The sequence below is a fragment of the Larimichthys crocea genome, chromosome XXIV (genome assembly GCF_000972845.2).
Source record: "Larimichthys crocea isolate SSNF chromosome XXIV, L_crocea_2.0, whole genome shotgun sequence".
In the NCBI taxonomy this organism is placed as follows: domain Eukaryota; kingdom Metazoa; phylum Chordata; class Actinopteri; family Sciaenidae; genus Larimichthys; species Larimichthys crocea.
In genome coordinates this window covers 487827-512054 of record NC_040034.1, presented here as the reverse complement: position 1 = coordinate 512054, position 24228 = coordinate 487827, and the positions used below count along the sequence as shown (strand labels likewise).

Here is a 24228-nt window from a genome sequence, read left to right as displayed (position 1 = left end):
AAGCAGGCTGAAGTCTTGACATGTAAGTAGCACAAAATACCACTGTAGACAGGGTCAGCAGAAAAACATATTCTACCTGTATTTCCAGCACAATACCCCGTGCACATCATTTCTACAGCTGAGACAATGTCGCAGCGAGGGATAGAAGCGTATAATGGTGAGATAAAGTGCTGAGAATATGTTCAAAATATGCTGTCTATGCATAAGTACCTCATACAAACCCACTTAAAAACAATTGTCCCTTTAGTGAGTTTGTGGGGACTGCAAGGTTATTCCATGTGCCTTGTTTACTGGGTGTGAGTAGGAGAGCCAGAGAGAGTGTGTAACCTGTGGAGTTGTGCTGTGGATGCAGATGTTCCTCCAATAGAACTTATTTGCATCATTTTATAAGAGACAGAGCTCTGGCTTTATTTGAAAAAAGAGGCACTGTGATCATTGACTGTCCTTTCTAAAGATGGAAGACCAGCATCAGAGTTGACATCCCTTCAAACACTAATAAAAGATCTACTGTACGGGTGCTCAGGTAAAATAGTTGAAACATTTCTCGTCTTTTTTTGACATTAATAGGCGCTATCATACTCTACTCTACTTATACTGCTCAGTATTTACCTTTGCAGAGCACCCACTTGTCGATGGCTTTCTGGACTTCCACCAACTAACCGTACATACAATGATGTAGAGTCACAAAATCTGACATAGCAGCTGATCACTGAATTTGAAGCAATTACTTTTAGTCTAATCATTTTGGAATCACCTAATGATAGACATACAGTGGTCCCTCGTTTATCACGGGAGATATCTTCTTCTCCTTTCAGCTTTTCCCTTCAGGGGTTGCCACAGCGAATCAGTTGCCTCCATCTAACCCTGTCTTCTGCATCCTCTTCTCTCACACCAACTACCTTCAGGTCCTCTTTCACTGCATCCATCCTAGACTCTTGGCTTTCCTCTTTCCTCCCTCTTCCTACGAAACCTCCCTCCACTCCTTCTTCGACCAACAGTTGTCCAATTTCCATCAGCACCCTGTAGGTGAACAGCACAGATGGCGGTCGTTGTTAACCCGGGCCTCGACCGATCCGGTATGGAAGTCATAGATTCGATTCACATGTTTGATTTGACACAACCCTCTGTATTTATCCGGGCTTGGGACCGCCACAATAAGACACTGGCTTGTGCCCCCCTTGTGGCTATATATATATATATATATATATATAGTTCAAGAACATACTTCAGAAAAATCCCATCAAATGCGATGCTTCACTGCCACCTACTGGGCTTCGAGCTTCAATGCATGCGATTACAGACAGTTTCATTCAGCATTTGGCCCGTCTGTTTACAATGTGCTGCGTCACCGTAGCTGCAGTTCAAGTATATTGCAAAGACACTAAGGGTGAACTGTATGTAAATGTAGATTCTACAGCGACCGCATTAATGCAGTGCATGTGAACACATTCTGATTTTGTGCAATTACCCTAACAGCTTTTTTTGCATCAATGCAAACATAAGAGAACAACAACCATTCAGCATGAGCTACAATCATTAAGAGTGCAAACATAACTACTCGTAACTACTGCCCTTCAAATTTACTCTACCTTCCCCCACCACAATCCAAAATATTGCTCACTGGTAACACTCTTCTAATCTGTTGTTGGGCATTAAAACTATTGGTAAAGGGTTTTTTTGTGTGTTTTGTTGTTTGAACATCATTTTCTGTGCAGATCATAAGTGAAAGGAGAAAGTTTCATAGCATAGAAGAGAGAATGGAAGCATCAAACCTGTCACAATCCATTCCTCTGCTGCTGTTGTTCTGCTCTTTCTCCCTGCCAGCCACTCCCCTCTCATCAGTCACCTCTGTTCACCTGTGCGCTCAGGTGCTTCTCATCAGTCTCTAGCCACTATTTAAACAACACCAGTCCAGCATCACATCACCAGATTGTCTTTGTATTATGCAGAACTTTCCAGCACTCATCATTGGCTTGATTTCTTCGTCTCTGCCCTGGTAAGCCTGACTGCTTTCTGTCCTACTGTCACGTGCAGCCATCTGTTACCTGAAGTGTAATAAAGAACACTCAGTAAGATTGTACTGCGTTTGGGTCTTCCTGATCGGTGACAGAACCACCACAGCACAGGCCTGTTTGACTTCAGGCTACCACAGCATAGTTCCTTCCTCCATAGGGGCTGACCAATAATCAATAACAATGGCTAAAACAATAAAAAATTTAATTGAAAGACTATCAAGTTCATTAGGGTGAACTGCAGAGGCAGGTTAAACAATACAACAACACCCTTTGACATAATCCAGTATTGATTAACTACTAAGGAACAGCTTATAATACTGTAAGAGTTTGCATTGTACATTAAAAAATTAGCTCTTTTTTTAGCTTAATTCAAGTAATTAGTACTAGAACAAAAAGAAAATGTACACAACACTTCACATTTGAAATACTGATGGATGGACACATGTGCGCAGACGACACAAACAAAAAGAAAACTGGTATTTTTAAGCATCTGTGGATGTTTTCAGCTGCTGCAGTTCGGTAGCGTCTTTGGGGCTTGGTGCCGCTGACTTTTTTTGTCTCTTCAGAAAGACGGCAGCGATCTCCTCAAAAGTCTTGCCCTTGGTCTCAGGTACCCGGAGATAAGTAAATACAGTGAAGGCAAGAAGCAGCACGGCAAACAGGATGAACACGTAACAACCCAACAATTTCTGTTAAGAAGAAAAAATAAAAGTCAGGATCCAGAGGAGGCAGCGTGTCTGATTTAGTTTGAATGAAGCAAAGACACGTGCACGAGTTTACTAGTGCATATGTATGTCCTTCCAGCTTACCTCTATATATGGAAAGGTCATGCCTATGATGAAGTTGCTGGTCCAGTTGCAGCAGCCAGCCAGAGCGATGGCCGCAGGCCGAGGTCCCTGGCTAAACAGTTCAGCAACTATGAACCACGGAATGGGACCGGGACCAACTTCAAAAAAACTCACGAAGAGGAAGATGGCAGACATGCTGACGTAGCTCATCCACGTGAATTCACTCTGGAAAGAGAAGAATGCACGAGTCAAGAGACACAGTTTAATTCATGATGACTTCAGATGATCAAATGTATTCAAATCAGGCAGCATCTGTTTGCAAAACTGAACCTTCTAACTATTTATTTTCCTCTCAGGGACTCCACTCATCTCCAGATTGTCCTATTACTTTTACTACTTTAAAGTGTGACAAAGCCAGTTGTTTGTTTAAGGGCTATTAAACATATGTACCTCTACTCGTAAGGATTTCTTGGTCTCAACTGCCTAGAAATCTTAGCTGAAAAACAGACAGCTGTGGCATGGGATGACGTACACATGGAAACTGAGCAAACTGCTCAGAAAGACCAGAAGCCATAAGTTAAGATCTTTTCTTGTTTTATGGTTTCCAAAGAAAACAATGAACTTTAATGCTAATATGGACAATTTATATTAAATATATGATTCAAATTATTCTTAAACTGGGTGATACTAACCTGGAATTTGAGGCCCACCGTCATGACAACTGCACAACAGCACATTCCTCCCAGACCGACCAGAGTCAGAGTGCGCCTGCCAGCCCTGTCCACCAGCGCCACCTAGAGCATAGAACATAGAACACAGTTAATTTGTGTGTTTAAAAGAACATCAGTGCATGTTCATGATTTAATGTCCATATGTGTGTGCATGTGTCTACGTGTCTTGCATCTGTATGCACATGAACGTATCTACTCACAGACACCAGAGTGAAGACTGTGTTAATGACTCCGACTCCTATAGTGGCATAGACTGGCTGGCCGACACCAGCCCGAGTGAAGATAGCCGTGGAGTAATAAAAGATCTTGAAGACAAAACAATTATTAAAAAGTATGTATATGCAGTATATTTATACGTTGTATACAGTATATATGGCACACAAGTACACAAACACAAATCTAAAGTCTTTTTGTTTGCTTCGCTCATGGAGAGTGATGATAAGTAATTCATTTTACAGTCGTACAACAGAGCAACACAGATCTTACCGGACTTTACCCAGTTACTGTTAAAGTGCACCTGCAGTATGCTTTGATAATTAAATATCATACCATCACATTCACCATAGTTTTAGTTTAACTTAATAAACTAGACGAGAGACAGAAAAAGGGCAGAGTTCAAATGAATTTTGCCACTCACAGCATTGATGCCAGAAAACTGTTGGGAGAGGTGCATCATGAGGGCAACGACCAGCTGCTGTCTGTACACAGAGGAGCGGATCTTGGAAAGAATACAGAGCGGCGTTAAGATCATCACTGCAATGGTTTTCTAAAGCAGAGATAGAACTTATTGGCTTCTGCAGAAATCTTTTGGTTTTATAGGAGTTTGTGTCAAATAAGTGTAATTTCCCATTAATTCAATCTAAACATGTTATAATACACAGTGATGCAGGATCTGGAAAGCTCAGATCTAGAACACAGGGTTATAATACAAACTTTAGGGTTCAGCAACTAATATTTTGACACACAGCATGTCTTCATTAGAGTTACTCTGATGCTGAAATGTTTCTGCACTTTAATAAAAGCTCCTGATCCATTGCATGAGCATACAGAGTCCTGTTGTCCTGATCCTGCCTCAACTGGCCGGTCTATTGAGGTACTGGTTTGGCTGATGCACAGAATCCTTTATGTTTACATCACTGTTAAATCACTGACTAATGACTAATGATTTAACATCAAGCATGTGACATCGTCAGTGTACTTTGGTTGTTGATTAAGTTGGACGGTTGACAGTGTATCTGTACACCCCAAGGAGAAACATCAGGACTATTATAGTGTAATGTGAGTGTAAAGTCATTTTCTTTAAAATAGTTGATGGAAAATAAATCACATTTAGGTAGTTGTGGCAATATATATCTCAATCCACCCTTTTCCTGTAAAGACACGTACCAAAGAAAGGATAGAGACTCTGGGCTCCTGGTCTGCCGCCTCTTTCTCTTTCCTCATCTCTTCCAGATCAGGAGTCGGATCATATTCCCCTTTTAAACGAAGCAAACCTGCAACAAACAAAAGAGCAAGGGGCCAGGTCTTTAGCAAGAGTCTGTGCAGTTGCAGAAGAAGAAAAAAAAATGTAAATGTTGTCTTACTTTTCCGAGCCTCTTGCTCCTTGCCCAGTAGAATGTAAAGGTACCTTGGGCTCTCAGGGCACAGAGGCAGCAGAAAGGATTGTAATACTGCCGGAGCTCCAGACAGACCAAGCAACAGGGGCCACATATCATCATTACCAAGTATAAAGTCCAAACCTATAACCTACATCCACACACGAATGCACCAACACATCGTTCAGGTTTATATGTTCAGTATGCCGACAAACAAAGATGCTGTCGCGCATGTTTATGTGTGTGAGAGAGTACCTCACCTGGCTGATTAGGATGCCAACTACGATGGCCAGCTGGTGTAATGTTCCCAGAGCCCCTCTGTAAGCCTTGGGTGCAATCTCTCCAATGTACATCGGCACAAGTCCAGATGTCAACCCTGAAACAAACGCGTCACGAGTGAGGTGGCATTAAATAAACATTTGTTTGTCCGAGTGCAATTTAGAAACCCTTAATTTCCTCTTAAATATTGATTAACTAGCTTTCAATCATGAAGAGAAATATTCCTAATAACGAGTACAACTTGCCTCATCTATACATGACTCACAAACATTAGTATGTCCGACTAAATTAGTATTATTCAAAGGTTATAATGTGTACTGTACCACAGTAAAAGCCCATAACAGCACGGCCCGAAATGACCATAATGTGAGGTTTCCACATCCTGCAAAGACCCATCAGCAGTCCAGCAGCTATAGCCAGAACATTGACCATTAACATGCCCTTTACCCTGTAAGACAGAGAAGAGATATGAAGGTGGCAGAGGGAGCTACAATGACGGCGAGATGATGAATAAGTATCTGTCTATCATGGCATTATTGTATCCTAGATTAAGTTCACAAGTCGTTTCCTATCTTTTCCCTCATTACTTATATTACTTGTATTTCATTTTCCACCAAACTCTCATCATTGTGTCCTTACATATATCATTCCTTTCTCACCTCCCTCTCAGGTCTCCCACAAATCCTACCAGGAAGGAGGATAACATGCCGCCAATGGAGAAGATTGCAACCGACAATGACCAATACATGATCACGGTGGGGTGTTGTCCCACATGTGAGAACTTTTCTTCTTCTGTGCTGTTTTCTGACGTGTCTGACCACACACCCAAGGAGCGTCCATAATGCTTTTCAATGACCTGTGACAAGAGACATGTTTATGGTTCATCAAGCGGTACAATTAAAGCTGCAGCACTTTACTTTGTTCATCATATTCATTAGTAATTCGTCAACAGTGTTGCTGGTCTTTTTACTTTTGCTTCACTTCCACTGAGTTATTTCTGATTTCACCATATCAGTATGTTTACATCTTGTTTTTAGGAGTAGAGGAAATGACCTGCCATGTCTGCACAGTGACTTGCAAGTTCTAGCTGGACACCATTAAAACAAAAGACCAGCGAGTACGCTGGTGTTTTCTTGGCACAGTGTCCGACAGCAATCTGAGATAAAGCCAAAGCCCACTGGAATTTACATGCACATGCCATTTTTTGTCACCAACTACCAAAACATAGAAGAAAAGACAGACAAGCTTGACATATTTGCAGAGAAAACAGACCTCAACATCAACACCCCCTGCACATTAATATCAAACCTCTACCAAGTGTTTAATAAATCATGAGTGACTCGAGTTTGTGCTTGTGGAGGCGCCCTTATTTTTCAAGGACACACGGGGAGACTTGATAACATAACGGTGAGATTGTGAGAAGCCCAGGTTGTCTCTGAAAGTCCAAATAATAATAACCTGAAACTTCATCACCAATGTAAGTCTGTATAGAAAGGACCTAGCCTGCAAGGGGGAATCAAAAGCGTACAGCTCTCATGAGGATGTCCTCATAAGAGCGAATGACATTTCAGCAGGGAATTCAATTACACCAATACTCTTCCGGCAGCTTGCAGCAGAGAAATATTGGCACAAGGTATTCTGACTCCATGAGACGCGCGATTGGTGGAGAGATGCTCGCAACACAGTTTCAAACGGAAGAAAAAAGTTTGGGAAGAAGTTACAGAGTAGTACAGAGTAAGTATGTTCCTTGGGCTTATGTTATCTCCAGTGTTGCAAAAAGTGCATACTCACACTTGTCTTATATTATATATTTGTGCTCTTATACCTGTCTATATTTATGTCTATTTATCCTGAATGGCCATAGGATGGAGTAAGCTTTTTTTATTTTTTATTTTTTTTTTGGACCAGCATGATTTGCATGTAAATATTAGTATGCTGAGACAATTAGATATGAAGTACAGCTTACCGCCTGGGGTGCATTGATGACTCCAAGACTGTATCCATATTGCAGGGACCCCAGAACTGCTGTGAACACAGCCAGGGCTAATGTACCTGTAAGCTGCTGCAGGAGTGAAAGGCAGTCATTTAGAGAGAGCACACACACACACAAATGCATGAACGAACACACAATTTAACATGCAGTGCGTAAAGAGTCACTCGCACAGAATGGCACAAATACGCAAATAAAAGTGCACACAGAAATGCAGGACGACTGATTTCATCCACAAAATCTATGAATGTATTACTGCTTTATGCACTATCTCTGACAATCAGGAGAAGTTACATAAGAATTCTTTAAATGCAACATCTTTGCATGTCTAATTAACAGATTGGAGCCGAGATCTTGTTGCAGAAGACGCATCCGAATCTCAATCACGACAATCTCCGAAGCCAAATTAACGCAAACATATAATAATGACAAAAAAAAGTTATTTCTTCAAGGTGTGAAATGTATCCTGATGTCATCGACATAGATTTGATCGATTTGATTCCGAATATATCCATTTTTTTTTTAGGAAATACACGTAAGGTGTATTTTGCGCATTATCTTACCTTCCCCGGTGTCATGATGGGTACAGAGTGTCAGCAGGCTAATGATCAATGGAAGTTGCATGCCTGATCACGCTGTGTCCACTCACTAATCAGACATGTGCAGCCACTAACACATGCGCATGGATATGCACAGAAACACACACACATACACAGTGACAGAACCCCTAAACACAACTGAACTATACATGTCTATATATCCTATATTCTCTATACAAATGCACATTATTCAGAGGAATAAACATTAGAATCATGGTGAGCAAAGGTAAACTGCAATCTGTTGTGGAAAAACAGTTTTTCAGGATCTTGTAAGACAGGACAATGATATACTGTATATTGCAATTATTCATGGAATGCAAAATTAGGTTCCTCGAAAGTAATAATGACATTTGGAAACAATTCTTCCCATCTCTCTATCTATCTATCTCTCTTACAGTATGTGCACACACAGTCTGTGTGCTGTTAATGATATACTTGAGGGGCAGGACAAAGTCTGAGGGTCGAAGATACAAATGTGCACACTTGCATAAAGCTCTCTCCACGCAGAAAACAACACACAACTGCAGAGTCGTAATGCTCTAGTTTCATTTATTTCTCTCATACAGCTTCTCTTTTTACAAAACAAATAAATCCCAAAACAGGACATTAGTAATGCTCTTTCAAAATTAAAGAAAACAAATAAGACATGAACAGGATAAAAGGTTTTCGTCTTTGAAAGGAGAGTCCTCAGTGTAATGACCATCAGCGTTTTCCAAATGGGAAGAGTGAATTCCATAATGGACACAACGTAATAATAATAATAATAATAATAATAAACACCCCATTCACACTTCGCTCATTGATCTCACACACACACATACATAGATGCATGTGTGCACACACACACAGGGAAGACAGTGGTTTCTTCATCTCGGCTCTTTATTGCTAAAACAGAGCTCAGTGAACTTTACACGGCAGCTGCACAGGAACACTGTGCGACTGTGAATGTGTAAGAACAAAAAAAAGTCCTCGAAAATATAGAAGAACATGATTTAGCAGAGAAATCACTGGGGAATGAGTCTTATTTTTATTTTTTTGTGCCAAACTGCAGCATATCCACCAGAAAAAATCTGCATTACTGTGCATCCACTGTGGATATATGCATGAACCAGTCCACTTTCAATAGTGTTATAAATTGAATATGTATTAATGATCGAGCTGTACCAAATATTTAGAAAGAAATGGCGAGGTTTTTTTTATTACACCGCATTCAGTGACTCCTTTCAAAGAATAAATCAAGTCTTAAAATTTGTTAATCTCCATTAGAGGAGACAAATAACTTCAGCAATGTGTTAAAGTTAGATAATAAAACAAAAAGAAGTATAAAGTAACCAAATAGGCAATAAAATGATTAATCATAGCGTGAGTGATCATTTCTCTGGCCTCCGTTTTTTGTTTTGCTTACATCATGCTAGGCACTGTACAAACAGTTTCGGAGCCAAAATCCGAAGAACTCAGAAAAATCAGAGAGAGAGAGAGCGTGATTCAAAAAGGACACCACAGCTTTCACAATGAGCGCTTTCACATGCACACAGTATTCGGGATAGTAGCTCTTATCCTGTCGAGGTTGTATTCAGGATAAACTGTTTATATGCATATTCATATTCCCTACAGCAGCGTGGCTGTATTTGTGAATAGCCAAAAAAAAAAACACGACTGTGTTAAAGGAAACAGAAAAAAAAAAAAATTAAACACTAATATTGCCTATTTTAAAATGCTTGGTGTTCAAATACACCAACTCATAAACTCCATACTAAGAAGATAATATCATAAATCTGCATGTAAACACACTCAATGTTTTGCTTCGATCGCATTAAGGTAAAAGTTGACACACAAATTTATTTGACTCTTTTTTTTTTCTCCGGACACGATTTCGATGTCCCAAACTTTGATTCGAACTCGAGGCGCGCACACACACACACTCACACACTCACACACACACACACTTTAAGTGAACACACTCGTACGTCCGTTAACACACACTCCTGATTTCAGAGACACGGATGTGCTGTACATTTCATATCAAGCTCCAAAGACCGGCTGACTCAGCCACAGAAAAAGAAAAAGAACAGAAAGAAACAGAATGACGCTCTCGTTGTTCGTTTAATATTACAGTATATCTGATGCAGCACCTTCAGAGTTTAAAGACGGAAGAGTGAAAACAGAGAGATGGTGGTGGAGGGTGACAGGAGACGGAGAAAGAGGGGAAAAAGGAGGGAAGGCATCAGGATGGACCAGTGATTTCATTTTAAAGGGACACGGACATCATCGTTGCATACTGTTGCACCCAGCCTACGACAGCAGGGTTGAACATTTAATCACAATTTCGTTTATACTCACAGCCCGAAAAAAGGTGGTGGGAGGAGGAAGAAGAAGAAGAGGAGGAGGAGCAGGAGGGGAGTGACAGAGGAGAAAGAAAATCATTCAGCATGCCCGCTCGCCGACATCCAGAATGGATCTGTCATCCCTCGGCTGCCCTCCCCTTTCGCTGTCATGTCTGGAAGTACATTTTCCAAACTTTAAATTCATATTGAATCTTATTCATCTATTTCTTCCAACCTCTGAGATGTAGTTCTGCTTTGGGGGGGGTAGGAAGTGAGAAAAATGGAAGACATGGGTGAAAAAGTGACCGCAAGATTGATCGGAAAGGAGGGAAGGGAGCAAAGGATTGAGAAAGGAAAGGAGACAGAAGGAGGCGGGTGTAACGTGTGTTTCTACATTTGTACATTTGAATGCACTGGTCCGTTTGGAGAGAAGGGGGAATGAGTTACAGACAGAGACAGAGAAAAGTAGGAATATTTGGAAAGTCAGTGGCACCAGTTTTCCAGTCAGTTGAGTAACGATGGCTTCTGCTTGACCCGACATACTCTAGAGTATCATGTCTCTTCATTTTTTTGTCTTTGTTGTTTTTCTGCTATGCTAACTTTAGTTTTTTTCAGTCTCAGGTGTTAAAAGAGTTCACGTGTGGCCATCTCAGCCAATCGGGTTCATTTGTGAAAGATCTGCCATGGGGGCCCGGGCTGGTCGCCCCGGGCTGGCCAATGGGAGAGTGAGGCAGAGTTAGACAGTGGGAGGAGGGCATCACCAGTTCATCATAGAGTTTCTGTTGAGGGTCATGAAGAAGACCTGGCTGCTACCTCCCGAACGCACCGATGCGAAGAATACCTGTATATGAAAAGAGAGTAAACGTGAACATTTTCTGTTCTTATTTCTAAAAGATAATCATTTTTTAATTACAATTTCAAGCACGGATCATAAATAATGATTTTTTAAAATATTGTGTCCAATCATACGGAGTCCAAATTAAGACCAGAGCAGGTAAGTATTTTCTAAATATTATGTGAATGCACTCCTTTTTTTTACCTTGTCATTTCGCTCACAAAGGAATTTGAGTCTCTGCGCTCTCTTGTGCATAAAGACTCCATCCAGATGCCCGGTCTCCACAGAACGGATCTCTATGGCTTTCTCACCCCAGCCCATAATCTGATTAGAATGGATATAGGCTGGAAAAGAGACACAAAAAAAAGGATGATCATTAGTCATGATGAGATAACCGTGTATCATCAGTGTGAACAATCCAGATTCGTTTCCACTAGCCTAAGTAGTGGTCGCTTCGAAAAAAAATGTAATACCCCTGGCTATCGCACGGGGGCAGTAAAATGCAAGAAATGAGGTGGTACTTTGTACTGAACCTGTGCTCGTACATACAAGTGCACCCTGTGTCTTACCCGTTTTACATTCACTATTGATCATCTGTATCCATGTTCCATCTTCCTCAAACATTTACCCTCGCTCCGTTTTCTTTTCTTGTTGCTGCTAAACAGCCCGACAGCCCTTCCTGTGAAGCCCGATGTTTACAACTGATCTCTGAATGCAATTAAACCCTAAATGAACTCCCACCAGCTTCTCAGGAAATTTCACTGCTGCATTCACAGCTTTTGATCTGCATTGCAACACGGATGGTTGTTGAGCGTACATCACTGTGTATTTAAACCGCTTCACTTCCAGTTTCGATTTTTTAATTTACATCTTTGAACTCTTTGAATGTTTTAGTGGTTCCAGTGTTGATAAAAAAGAAAAAATCAACTAAACATGCATTAAAAACACAAGTGGGACATACCAACAGAGGTAGGCATCTCTCCCCACTGTAGCACCACGTCCTTGGTGATTCGACCGTAGGTGTTGACATAGACGCCCTCGTCCTCGTAACACAGCAGCATTTCCATTCCATCGGTCTTAGGGAGGACCACGATGGCATGGGGCGTCACCTGGCTCTGGATCTATCGGAGATACACACATGCAAACATTTCAGTAGGTTTCAATGGAATCTGTCAAATTTAATCGTAATCTACATTAGATTAAAATATTACAGAGGTTTCATGGTGGGCATTTTTTTGGCCCCGTCTGCGTTCTGTAATCCTCTAAAGAGGAAAGTTTGTGGACATTGACAGGACTGCCAAATATCGGGAGCATCAGTGCATCAAAAAGGTTCAGACTCTGGCTTGTTGTCTGAGAAAGCCTTTGTTCTGTATAATAAGTGACTTGTCAGGGACATCGGGACATCGGAAGAGTGAGGTTGCACAAACACAAAGACTCGCTCGAGCTCGAATGTGTGCACTTTACCCCAAAAAGTGAAAGCCACAGGCCGTTATTCGTGCCTGCAGGTTCTACTTAGGTGTGACTCGAATACACTTCAGGAGCACGACAACGAGGGAACGCGTCGGTGATGGAGTGAGTGAGAAGGTGATGAAAAAGTTCATCTTAACCCACGAGAGACTTCACCTACACAGGAACTCTGCAAGATGTAAAACACCTCTGCTTATTCTGATCACGTTAAGGAAGTCATTTGCATGTAACAAATATGAAAACAGCAGCACTGCGTGCAACAAAACCACTCACTACATCACACCGTGGTGTTGTTGCTCGGTAAGAGTCAAGTGCAGCTTTTTTTTGGAATATTGTTGCTTGGAATGAAATTGCACTTCAAACTTTAATTCTGCAGTAGAATTAGCAGTAAACTAGAACAGCAGTAAAGGTGATGTCTCCCGTGGTTAAGATGAATTTCTCCACGCAAGCCGATTTCTAGCTACGCCGTCCATTAATCTCTACTCTAATGTACTGTAACACAGACACATGTAGTGCATATACTATGAGGATTTGCTAAAGATCTATTGATCTAGTCTAAAGGGCGGATGGCAGGATGTCACCTTCGTCTGTTTGGCACACTGGAAGAGAAGTTGGCAGGGAAGGAGAGAGAGAGAGAGGAAGCACGGATTAAAAGGCAGAAATTGTGAAAAGAGAAAAATCACCTCAAGGTGGGGTAAAAAATATTTTTGTATTATTATTAACAGTTTGTTGTGCATGGGCTGTAAAACGCGAGCTCTCGGTGTCATCACACGGGACACGGGCTACACTTGCGTGCCCTCACATCTGTTTTCAGGGGTTTATATTTACTGAAACATCGCCGCTGACTCGAGAGTTTGGCTGAACTTGATTTGAATAAAAACACGCGATCGGAGAAGCCACTATGGAACAAACTAATCTGCATTCGTGTACCTGAACTGATTTTCATTCAAGCCTGCAACATCAACAACACCTGATGGCATACCTGGCTGCCATGGGATAGTCAAGCGACTGGAATTTATAACCAGCGATGGAAATAACACTGCAACATTTACTGAGTGTAAAAAACTTCAGAAGCAAATACTGTCCTTTATACTCCACTACTTTTATTCAATAACTTTAAGTTACTTTGCAGATTCAGCTTAATTATATGAAACACAATCAACAAATAAATCATGATCTATTATTATAGATGGATTATCTACTATCAGACTTTTACCAGCTGCAACATTTGAGCTGAATTACCCATGAATGCATCACAGTTTCTAATTGTATAATTGTGTAATAATATTCTGAAATGGGCCAAGAGTATTGTTGTTGTTACATGCTGCAACAGGTGTGGAAGATTTAGTGGCATCTGGCGGTGTAGCAGATCGCATGCAGTCCCCTCGCTTTACCTTCGCCTTACGAGCTAAGGAGAAACTACGTTCCCTGTGAAATGCTCTGCCTGGTTTGGTTTGTCTGCGGTGGACTGTAGAAACATGGCAGTTTCATGTGTTAGACCTGCAGCATCTGCAGTGGACCTGCAGTGGAGTTAAATTCTTGAATGCATCGTTTTTACTTTCAAACAGTTCCAGCGTGTAAGATCTAGGGGTGCTCTGTTTACAGAATATGGCTAATAGAAGTGCATGTTCTGCTTCATGGTTTCTCCTTCACGCAAGGAAGGAGAAGGTGAAGCAAGGGTGATGCCACAGCGGCATCTTAAGTAAGAGATCAGAGTACTTCCCCACCGCCTACTGCACTGACTGCAGGAGAGAATATGCTGACTTCTTGACAATAATGCTCTTTGTTACTTTGTTGCAACAGGAAATTTGGTAGCAGCTACTACTGCTTAATGTTCCTTAATAAGAGTACTTAAGTTACTTTTCAAATGTATGTTCTGGGCACTTGAAATCGAGAGTCTAATCCCAGTGCATCATGTTCACCAAACTAAAATAGCATCTGACAAAAGAGGTATAGCACCCATCAATCTTTTATTTGCACGACAGTAAATCGATCAAAGAGGTAATTTGTCAGAATTAAGTCATTGTATTCCCAGAAGCCGATTCTCATGAGACCTGGGCACAGGACGCAATACAGAAGGAATTGGGCAAGAAACACTGATACAATTTTGTTATTCCGTTCTTATCTATCTTACTATCAAGTGCGTCATTCAAATTGGGATTCGTAACAAGAGCCTTGTTTATTGTTCTAAGACACGTACAAGCACAGCCCTGCACTTACATGTGAGGGGATGTAGATGTCGTAAGGGTTCCCCGAGTCCACGTCGATGACGTGGAAGCCCACGCTGGAACCATAAATGACCTTTAACCTCTGACCTTCCTCCACCGTCAGGTCAACCAGCTGGGGGCGGTGCTGCAACTCAGTGAATGACTGAAAGAGAAGAGGTAAAAGGTTCAGGGAAGGAGGGGGGGAGAAACAATGAAATTATAGATCCAGTCAATGAAATACTTGCGACGTAGTGTGAGCATGTTTGTGCTTGCCATACCTTGAAGGCCATGAACTTGTGGTAGGGTTTAGGAGCCCAGGCGTAGATTTCCACAGAGTTCTTCAGAGCAATCACCAGGAACTTAATCCTCTCATATTTTACTGAAAACACAGATTCAATTCAAAGATTTTAAATGCATTCAGTTTTATTTATTACATCTCAAAATCTCAGACTCTGTCGGCTCCTGTAACAAGGAGTCCTAATGCATTAGTTCACATAACCGTATAGCAATTCTAGTTTAATAAAAACGCATATATATAAAATAAAATGCGCCAATGCAAAGACACTGTATTTTAAGATTTTGAAGTCTGCTACATTTTAGCACTAAATCTTTTGCTTGTTTCTATTAAAACCACGACTGCATAACACACATCTGAATATAAAATATTCTTTCTCTGTTGACGTTTTTTCAGCTGGTTTCCAGATTCAGGCAGACAGCCTGTCAACCAAAAATCTGATCCATCTAACCCCGTTTATTTCTATTTAAAGAACATTTCAGCTCACTCTGGAGTGACAGGCCGAGACAGAATCAGGCCTAATTATCAGCCTCTGCACATTTGACCAAATTTATCTACAGAAGTATATATATACATATATATATACACACACACACACACACACACACATACAGATCCTTACCAACTTTATAATGTACACAGCCCTCCAGCTCTCCAACTGTAATCCAACCTTGCTTCTTTTCTACTTCCGGGTCGTTGTGTAATATTCTGTTCCGCAGCCAGGACAGGTAGTAGACACGCAACTTATTCTTTTTCCCTGAAAAGGGGAGGGACAAATTTACAAAGAGAAATTAGATCTAAGAACAGGAACAAGGAGATACAATTCCTTGGAAATCTACTCTACACATTTAATTACCTGGCAGTTTTAAATTCACCTGGGTGATTTACTGTAGATTTGCACTTTGAGAGGAATGCACAACCACAAGCCACAAGTGTCCTCACTTTATATGCCTATCTCGCTTTCATTGCGCTCATTAATCGATTTAAGAGAATAAAACTTGATGTGTGACTGGTCAGAGACACATCATCAGGACTGGAAACAACTGAGATGTAAATACATATTACAAAAAGTATAATAACCTGTAGAGGAGAGGGAGCTGTGTATGTGAGCATGCACTTGAGTGCGAGCGTATCCGCGTTGCACTCACCAGATATGGTGACTAACACATTGAGCCCCTCCAGCACATCCATCTGTAGGAAACGCCGTCTGGTGATCAGGTTATAGACTTTTCCTTGTCCACTTCGGTCAAGCAGCATAAGACCATTCTCTGTTCCTACCAGCAGGTTCACACCTAAAACACACACACATGAACACAAGAGTCAGAGACACAAAACTACAGATCGAGGTAGAAGACCGATGAAGGACGTTCCCTCTTACCCCAGAGTGCAGCACACAGGATCTCAGAGTTGAAGCGTTTCTTGTATTTGCGGATCTCTGGCGTGTCACTGTGGGGTCTGATGTTGGTCGGGTTGACGTTGACCACGGAGATCTTTCTGGCTTCACTTAGTCTGGCTTGCTCCTGCCTCAGCAGCTCATTAGCAAACATGGCTGGTATACCACAGAGAAAGATAGAAGTCATTTGACGTTTCCTGACAGCTGTGAAGACTTTCATCGAATGATTCATAGAAAAAAAATGAACTGTTGGTGACAATAAACAAATGAAAAAAGGCTGAATAATGTAAAAATGTGCTTTGCTACAGTATGCCTTTACCTGCTGCTGAGTTTTCATCATCATCTTCACTTGGGGAGGTTTGATAGACACGTGGATCAACAAACGGGGTGAAGGACGCTTTGGACCCACCCAGGCCAAACTGTAAGACACGAAAAAGTACGTAATTGACAGCAGGCTACAAAAACATAATAATCCTATTATACTAAGATGTAAAAATATCAAGTCATTAAATATAAATAAATATAAATGAATATAACATAATTAAAGTAAGTAAAACGTGCTAAATTAGTTTAATGCCCGGGGGCAAGACAGTCATCATAATATAATTTTAAGACTTAATGTAACTTTATCTTTTATTTACAACACTATATCCAGATAATGACTCAAAGCCTGACCTCAGGCATGTCGCCCAGTTCCTGAAGGGCTGTGGTGGGTGTGGCGGAGGGAGAGTTGCTTTGCTGCACCAGGTCAGGGAGGTTACCGTGGTTACCGAACCCATTACTCTCAGTGTGACCACCTCTCCTCCTCTCCTCCGCCTGAGAGAGCGACAAAAAAGAGAGAGAGAGAGAAAGGAGTTAAGAAATGGGTAGATATAATGTTTACAGGAGAGATTAGAGAGCTCGGGTTCATAGTAGAATATAAAACAGAATATTTTCTCTGCCGTGCGTGCACATTCATCACCTCTCTCATCACTAAAGTGCTGTCCTTGGAGCTATTATAGGCATCTCCCAGAGAGTCCTCTGTCAGCCCTCCATACGACTCACCGCTGCTCTGCACTGCTGGCCTGCAACACACACACACATACACACACACACGCACACACACGCACACACGGATCCGATTATTTACAAAGTAATTCTGCCAAAACTACACTGACAAGCTACTGGCATGGCACACATGTAAAGACAAACATATCCCAGCTGAAATGAATACTGACAAGTGCAGCTTGGAAAAAAAAACGCAGAGAGAGGGAAAGACAGAGAGTAGAGGGGACGTCTTACATGATGCGAGGGATGTCGCTAACAGCAACAGTCCCATCGTGTCCAACCGTCTCCCCATCCTCGTCGCTGCTCTCTGAATCTTCACTAGAGGACGAGTAGTCGGTTACCTTTATTAGAACACAAGATAAGAACACTTATTAGGGTTCAAATGGTTCACGTTTTCAACATTTTGGTTTCGTTTTCTAAGGGACCTATAGAGCAACGTTTTCACCTTCTTTTACTTGTATCATGCAAGGAAGAAGAAGATTGCATGCAAGCACACACCGATATAACCAATGCACAATTTTAAATTTCGGTTTTGCAACATGTTGCAAATGTTTTATGAGCTCAGAAATGCATTTGATATGTTTGTTCAAGCTTAAGGACACAAACAAGGTGTCTGTCAAACCGCCAAAATCGTAATTAATAACATTCCTTTCACGTTAAGCAGTTCCATGGGAATCATATAATCTTTAATAGGGCTGCGGTTCACAGAGAGTGTTAAGGAAGCAGACTGACTGAAATTGTTTCCTGGTGAATCATCATTTGTTTTTCATAACCTGGCATGTAGATCTGTCATCTCACTTTACAAGCTGTCATCTGTGATCTGTCATCCACCTCGTAACTTTCCACTTTGAGCCCTTTCAATTGTGGAGTACAACAACAGTAAACATGTTTTTTTTACCTTGACTGGAGGCCTGCTGCCTTCCTCTACCCTCAGTTCTCTGAGTTCCTTAGCCAATGCACTTAGGTCCTATGGAGAGGAGAGGAGAGGAGAGGAGAGGAGAGAGTAATTTAGTCCATCAGCTCTTGAGAACCTGAGAGGTGAGAAACCAAATCACATACAAGGACAAGGGGACCAGAGAGGAACCAAGACTGGGACAAACCATCAGCATCATGACAAGAGGACAACTCATTTGTTGTCACACAAACATCCGGGCCTGTAAACATAGGCGAGCTGGAACAAGAGTGCTTATCTGAGACCTTTTTTTTTTTTTATCTGCTTAGCCACTGTAAAAAAAAATTTATTTAGTGACATAAAAGTTGATCACAGATCAGCACTTTTGTCCGCTCATGAGCAATATATTAACTTTGTGAAGACAGGTCATAAGAAGAGAGAAAGACAGATAATCAAGGCTTGATGAGTGCAGCATCAATCTGCACCACCTCTACCAATCATCCCCATGCCAACTGGCCAGTGGTTCCTCCACTTCCCTCCCCATTCAAACCCCGATCAGACCAAAGTCATGCAGACGAGGGACAGGGAGGGGGTTCAGGGAGGGGGGGTGGGGGACCGTCATACACGGTGGGCTTACCAGCTCCTCCTGACCAGTAACCGTGACAATTGAGAAACAGGAAAAGAGATTCAGAGTCTGTTCAGGTGCTTGGCACTTCAGGTTAACCACACACGCCCGCACACACACACACACACACACACGCATGCATGCATACGCACACACCCCCCGCACAAGCACACGCCCACATACGCTCTCAGGTATGTGTGTAGAAGCACACATGCACCGCCGTCGCCGTCACACTCCGATACTTCCGAAGTTAAAAGAAAAACAAAAAAAACGTCATCTTCTCGTGAAACTCCGCCATGCCAGGAGGGGGGGGTAAAAAAAAGAGGGGCTCTGAAGATCGAGGCAAAGGAAAACCGGTACGATAAGCAAAAGGGGGTCTCGAGTGTCACTAACCTCATCTATGGCTTTCTTATAGCTCTGAAGAATGAAAGGACAAAGAGAAGGAGGCAGAGAAAGGAATAAAGAACCAGATGAATAGCAGGAAGAAAAAAAGGAGGAGAGAGGAGAGGAGATTTCTGTGATAGAAAGTGAACGTTTGTGTGACTCACTGCTGGTCTGCTGGGCCTGGCTGATTCACGGCCTTCTTCCTGTTTGGGCTTCGCTTCCTGATTGGCTCCTGGAGGGGATCCTTCCTGCTTGGTTTGACCTGATAAGAACAAAGAAGTCATTGTCTGGGTGAAAAAAAAAAAAACACACAAAAAAAACGCATCCCCCGTTTGATATTTTTAAGGCATCGCATATTTTTTTTCTTGACTCATGCTTTACATTTCTACCCACGTAACAACATCCAACAAACATGAAGGAAAACCAGTCGTATCATACTTCAACCTGTCTCTCTGTCATGTGTTTGTCATGGGGAGATCCATGCATATCTTAGATATCCCTCTGGCCTGTTGTTTGACACATCCCCGTACGCCTCTCTCTATCAACCTCTCTCATTTCCTCTCTTCTATATCTCCGGAGGCTGAGAGTAACAGGGCACATCCGACAGGTTGATCAGAGCAGAACTGTGACTGACAATGTCCCGCTGATAGCCTCTGAAACTCTCTGAATGTGGACGTTTCTGTGTTTTCCGTGTCCACATTTGCATGTGTACAAGAGCGAGTACATGCACCGGTTTCTAAATGTTTGCATGCAGGCGTGTGAGTCTGTGTATTTGACAGTGTGTATGTGTGACCGGGTCGGTTTTCGTTACCTCTCCTCTCAGCCGAGCCTCCCTGAGATGAAGGGGAGGAGGAGGAGGACGAGTTGGAGGAAGTTCTTTGCAGCATGGCGTCCAGAGAGAGCTCCGAGCGCCGCAGGTCTGGGTTACTGAAACATTTTCACACGTTGCTGAATTCTTTAAATATACAACACATTTATATAAATCATGGAATCATCATGTTTTATATAGATCATTTTAGGAAACTCCTGCAGTGTAAAAACAGCACCAGTGCAGTATTTCTGCAATCAACACCCTCCGCTTAAAAACGTGAATATTAATCTAATTTATTAGAATATACAGCAGCGCTTTTTTGTGACGGCATTATACAGTGCAGATGCAAGAAATCTAAAGAAATATATAGGTATTTAAACCAATTTAAGAAGGAGGTGGAAAATGTGCTAATTAGAGCTTTACCTGGCCCGTATGAGCTGAGAACCTGTGCGAGGGCCCAGACCGACTCCTCCATTAGGGGAGTTCTTCCTGACCAGGGCTGGGGAGATGGAAGTGGTCCTCTGTGGAACCTGGACACACAGACTGAATGTCAACATTGCCCAGCAAGGAGTCACAGGAGAATACACTGAATAACAATATACATGTTGTACACACACATTCTTGTTATGGTTACGTGTGGTTCGCAGTTGTGAGGTGTGACGGATTGGTTTTGTTAATAAAACGCATTCCAGTTTAGTTGGCACACCTGTCAGGTAGCTTCATTATTTTTGGCAAACCACCACCAGTTTAAACAGGTGATTTATTTCACATCATGTCTGTTTGTACTTGCATCAAAGTAAATTTGATTTTCATTTTGTTTCATTTTTTTCTCCAACAAACAGTATAATTCAGATCTAATAAAATACCACAACTTCATTTCTGTTTGTTATTCTCTAACCTTGGGTGGCATGTCCTCCTCTCTCAGCCAGGCGGTCCTGTCCCTGTCTCTGTCCCTATCCCGTTCTTCCCTGCCTGTGATGCGTAGCGGAGGTCCCGGGGTGTCAGAAGTGGGGTCCGAGTTCTGCCTTGGCATCTCGGGCCTAGGGGAGCCCACACTGACGCTCTCGCTGAGAGCTGAGCCCGTCTGGTCCTGCAGAGACTGAGAGCCAGACATGGAGCTTGTGTGGGTCTTCACCGGAACCAGGTGGGCCATCTGTAGGAGGGAAAGGGATAGAGACAGAGAGAAAGAGACAGAGGGACAGATGAAGGGGACAAGTTGGGTGCATGGCAGGAGGTTGATGTATACGTTAGAGGAAAGAAAAAAGAAGGAAATGAGGAGGAGGGTGGATGGACGGACAAGTATAAATATAGAGAGCCAGTATGGGAAATAAGGAGGAGATGACATAAACAGATAAAAATCCAAAAGGTAGAGAAAGAGAGTAAGGAGAAAGCAGGTAGAGGCAGAGAATAGAGAAAATAAAGTAAGACGAGAAAAGAGCAGAGACTGATTCACAGATATGAACTTTGAAAGGAGTTTGTGGTGCAAGGAGCCAAGAGGTCTGCGATTAGTTGTTTTGGCACACTGGTTACGAGGAAACGTACCAAACACTCTCACGTACGTCCTTTCACACTCGCACACACACACACCTGTGGTTCGATGGAGCGGTGGATGGGTGGGGTGCGGGCGGGCTGCATGCCCCCGCTGCTGAAGGACTCGGAGCGGGGAGGGAGGGAGGGGTCGGAGATGCGGTTGGACACTTTATGCTGCAGCGCTGGGGAGCTCTGTCTGTTCAGCTTAGATCGCTCCTCCACCTGGGACAGGTCAAATACCACCGTCATTCACAACGCAGCATGCGGCACAACCAATCACCACACTTGACCCCAACACCCATGCGCCCTTACATGCCAACAGACAATCTTAACATAAGCACTGTGGGATGGTGCCATGCTTTTGTTGTTGATGTGCTTTGACTGATTCACTGGAACTCCTTTGTGGGTTTTTTTTACGTAACCTGCTTTAACAGCTGCCAGATTTCCAAAGAAACCTTAGAGAGTATCTAAAATCAAAACAGGTCTATGCACGTCCATGTCCTACATACTGCTGATGAGTAAGAATGCCTGATGGCTGCAGATAAAAGGTCTAGAATTAGCCCCATTTTTTTTTTTTTAGAAGACACCACATTCAAAATAAAATCATGGATTTCACTCAGTGTGAAGGTAGTGTATGCACACATATGAAACCATGATTGATTGTTAGTGTTTGTAGAGTTTGAGTGACCGTTTCCAGCGACTTGTGGGTGTGTGCGCTTGTGCGTCAATACCAACGACTACAAAATATCTGAGTGTAATCAAATCATCAGATTATCTGCTGTGCAGTGAGACAAAGGGTAAGCTCCCAAGCTGACTCATTTTCCACTCTAAACAATCTACTCAACGGTTTGTGGATGGTTAAAGTCATTGTTCAGCAGAGCATAGTGTCAATAGCTCCCAGGTAAACATATACGTGTAGTGAAAACTATCCCCTTTGGAGCCTTTCTGCAATTCTACATGTCTAGTGGAATTATTTGAGATTATGACCTGGGTCGGAACAACTATGCAATACTGTGTCATTCCCCTATTCTTTGTTAGTTGCCTACTTTGGAGTCAACTACAATAAGGAAACTATGACATATGTGGCAGCAGAGAACTTTGCAAATATTTTGTTAGACGTCCACTTGGGATGAAAGACAACTACTGATGAAGCTAAGTAATAAAGAACCAATGGAAAAGAGACGTTCAGTGATTCAGGAGATGATGTGAGGCTAATCTGTGGACGCAGCAGTCCGTCAAGGTAAAGTGAACATCAATTCACCTTAAGAGAAAGAGAGATTACGGTTAGAAGATTCCTTTACAGAAGAAAACCCTTTGAGTAGCGCTGATTGAATATTCATTTTGTGCATATCAGGTGTTTGGGTTAGGTTTAGGGTTAGGGTTAACCAACCACCCGAAAGGTCTTTCTACAATGGAGATTCTAAGAATTAGAGCATTAGTTGAGTTAATTGTGGCCACTGCCACATCTATACTAAGAAAGGACCCAGGAAAGATGAGGTACGAGAGAGAATCATCTAAAAGGGTTCAACTTTGCTCGAAGGATCCCACCACCACTTGGTCAACGCCCATCACCAAGTCAGGATTTCATTGACTTGTTGACTGACCTAAAAAGAAGCTGGGGTGGGTGGGTTTCCCCGATGACAACTATGAGGGTGCTTGCCATGGTGCTTTCTGGGACAGTCAGTGATTGGGTGTGACGAGGTGGCGGGGAAGGGGTGAGGGGTTGGGGCTGGGATGGGGTGAACTGAGGGTAGGGGTGAAATTAGAAGCTGTCCCTGAATGTTGGCACCTCTCCTCTGGATCTCAGTCCCAGCAGAGATTATTTTGGGTGTAAAATATACAAAAACTGCAGCTATATCAAATGTATATAAAGTAAGTTCATATAAACAGGTTAATTAACAATAAAAGACACATACTTTAAAGATAAATATAGGTATATTTACAGATTGTTTGTGTGCGTGAGTCTCTGTGTGTATGTACAGTATGTATGCCCCTGTACTTCTATCTTTGTGAGGATTAATCTGAATCTTATAGACATTGAGTGCGGGAGTTAGACTCGGTTTTAGGGGTGAGTTTAGGATTGTTTTGGTTGCATTTGTTTATTTTTGCCAGGTGGGCAAATGTCTTTGTACATGGATTGGGAATAATTTTTGGCCAATTAAAGTCATTTCTGAGCTCATTATATATCAAGTAAACATACAATGTACAACACAGGATAAGGGTTGGTGTTTAGCATGTAGCTGTTATGGTTAAGGTTTGGAATCGTGGCCCGGGAATGCATTTTTTTCCAATCATGTGTATGTATGTGTGTGTGTGTGTGTCTATACATGTATGCTTTGGACAACGGTCTAGCACGCAGAACTGATGTGAATCTGGTTCCTGGATCCAAAGGGAGAGCGACTCGGGGAACAGCAAGGGGTC

The 24228-nt window shown here is 42.2% G+C and overlaps 2 protein-coding genes and 1 long non-coding RNA gene across 14 annotated transcripts in view; 1 reads left to right on the top strand and 2 right to left on the bottom strand.

Moving 5' to 3' along the window:
* Positions 1–1691: 1691 nt before the first annotated feature.
* LOC113744564 (uncharacterized) lies at positions 1692–2922 on the top strand. The gene is made up of 3 exons (XR_003461642.1): positions 1692–1996; positions 2582–2726; positions 2820–2922. It is a non-coding gene; the product is annotated as an uncharacterized LOC113744564 (long non-coding RNA).
* On the bottom strand, positions 2201–8057 carry slc2a2 (solute carrier family 2 member 2). The gene is made up of 12 exons (XM_010732199.3): positions 7962–8057; positions 7375–7470; positions 6068–6264; positions 5732–5856; positions 5390–5505; positions 5118–5280; positions 4921–5027; positions 4172–4252; positions 3735–3839; positions 3496–3597; positions 2825–3028; positions 2201–2704 (listed from the first exon to the last, which is right to left on the bottom strand). The coding sequence occupies exons 1-12, from the start codon at positions 7974–7976 to the stop codon at positions 2498–2500; spliced, it is 1518 nt and encodes a 505-aa protein (XP_010730501.3). The 5' UTR covers positions 7977–8057; the 3' UTR covers positions 2201–2497.
* Positions 8058–8529: 472 nt separating this feature from the next.
* Positions 8530–24228, bottom strand: part of tnika (TRAF2 and NCK interacting kinase a) — a 56049-nt gene continuing 40350 nt past the window's right edge. For 4 of the 12 annotated variants that reach the window (XM_027274660.1, XM_027274662.1, XM_019269900.2 and 1 more), the window contains 20 exons: positions 21865–22029; positions 21176–21430; positions 20701–20807; positions 20278–20393; positions 19631–19728; positions 19476–19499; positions 19095–19103; positions 18464–18532; positions 17800–17906; positions 17480–17582; positions 17194–17334; positions 16838–16937; positions 16504–16674; positions 16274–16417; positions 15748–15882; positions 15109–15209; positions 14844–14993; positions 12118–12277; positions 11361–11500; positions 8530–11162 (listed from right to left, as the gene is read on the bottom strand). In XM_027274660.1, the coding sequence (XP_027130461.1) occupies positions 11079–11162; positions 11361–11500; positions 12118–12277; positions 14844–14993; positions 15109–15209; positions 15748–15882; positions 16274–16417; positions 16504–16674; positions 16838–16937; positions 17194–17334; positions 17480–17582; positions 17800–17906; positions 18464–18532; positions 19095–19103; positions 19476–19499; positions 19631–19728; positions 20278–20393; positions 20701–20807; positions 21176–21430; positions 21865–22029 (2379 nt within the window). In that variant the 3' untranslated portion in view covers positions 8530–11078. Of the gene's footprint in view, positions 11163–11360; positions 11501–12117; positions 12278–12891; positions 13223–14843; positions 14994–15108; positions 15210–15747; positions 15883–16273; positions 16418–16503; positions 16675–16837; positions 16938–17193; positions 17335–17479; positions 17583–17799; positions 17907–18463; positions 18533–19094; positions 19104–19475; positions 19500–19630; positions 19729–20277; positions 20394–20700; positions 20808–21175; positions 21431–21864; positions 22030–24228 lie in introns of those variants that run through there. The other 8 variants (XM_027274661.1, XM_019269902.2, XM_019269906.2 and 5 more) reach the window with 4 other exon arrangements.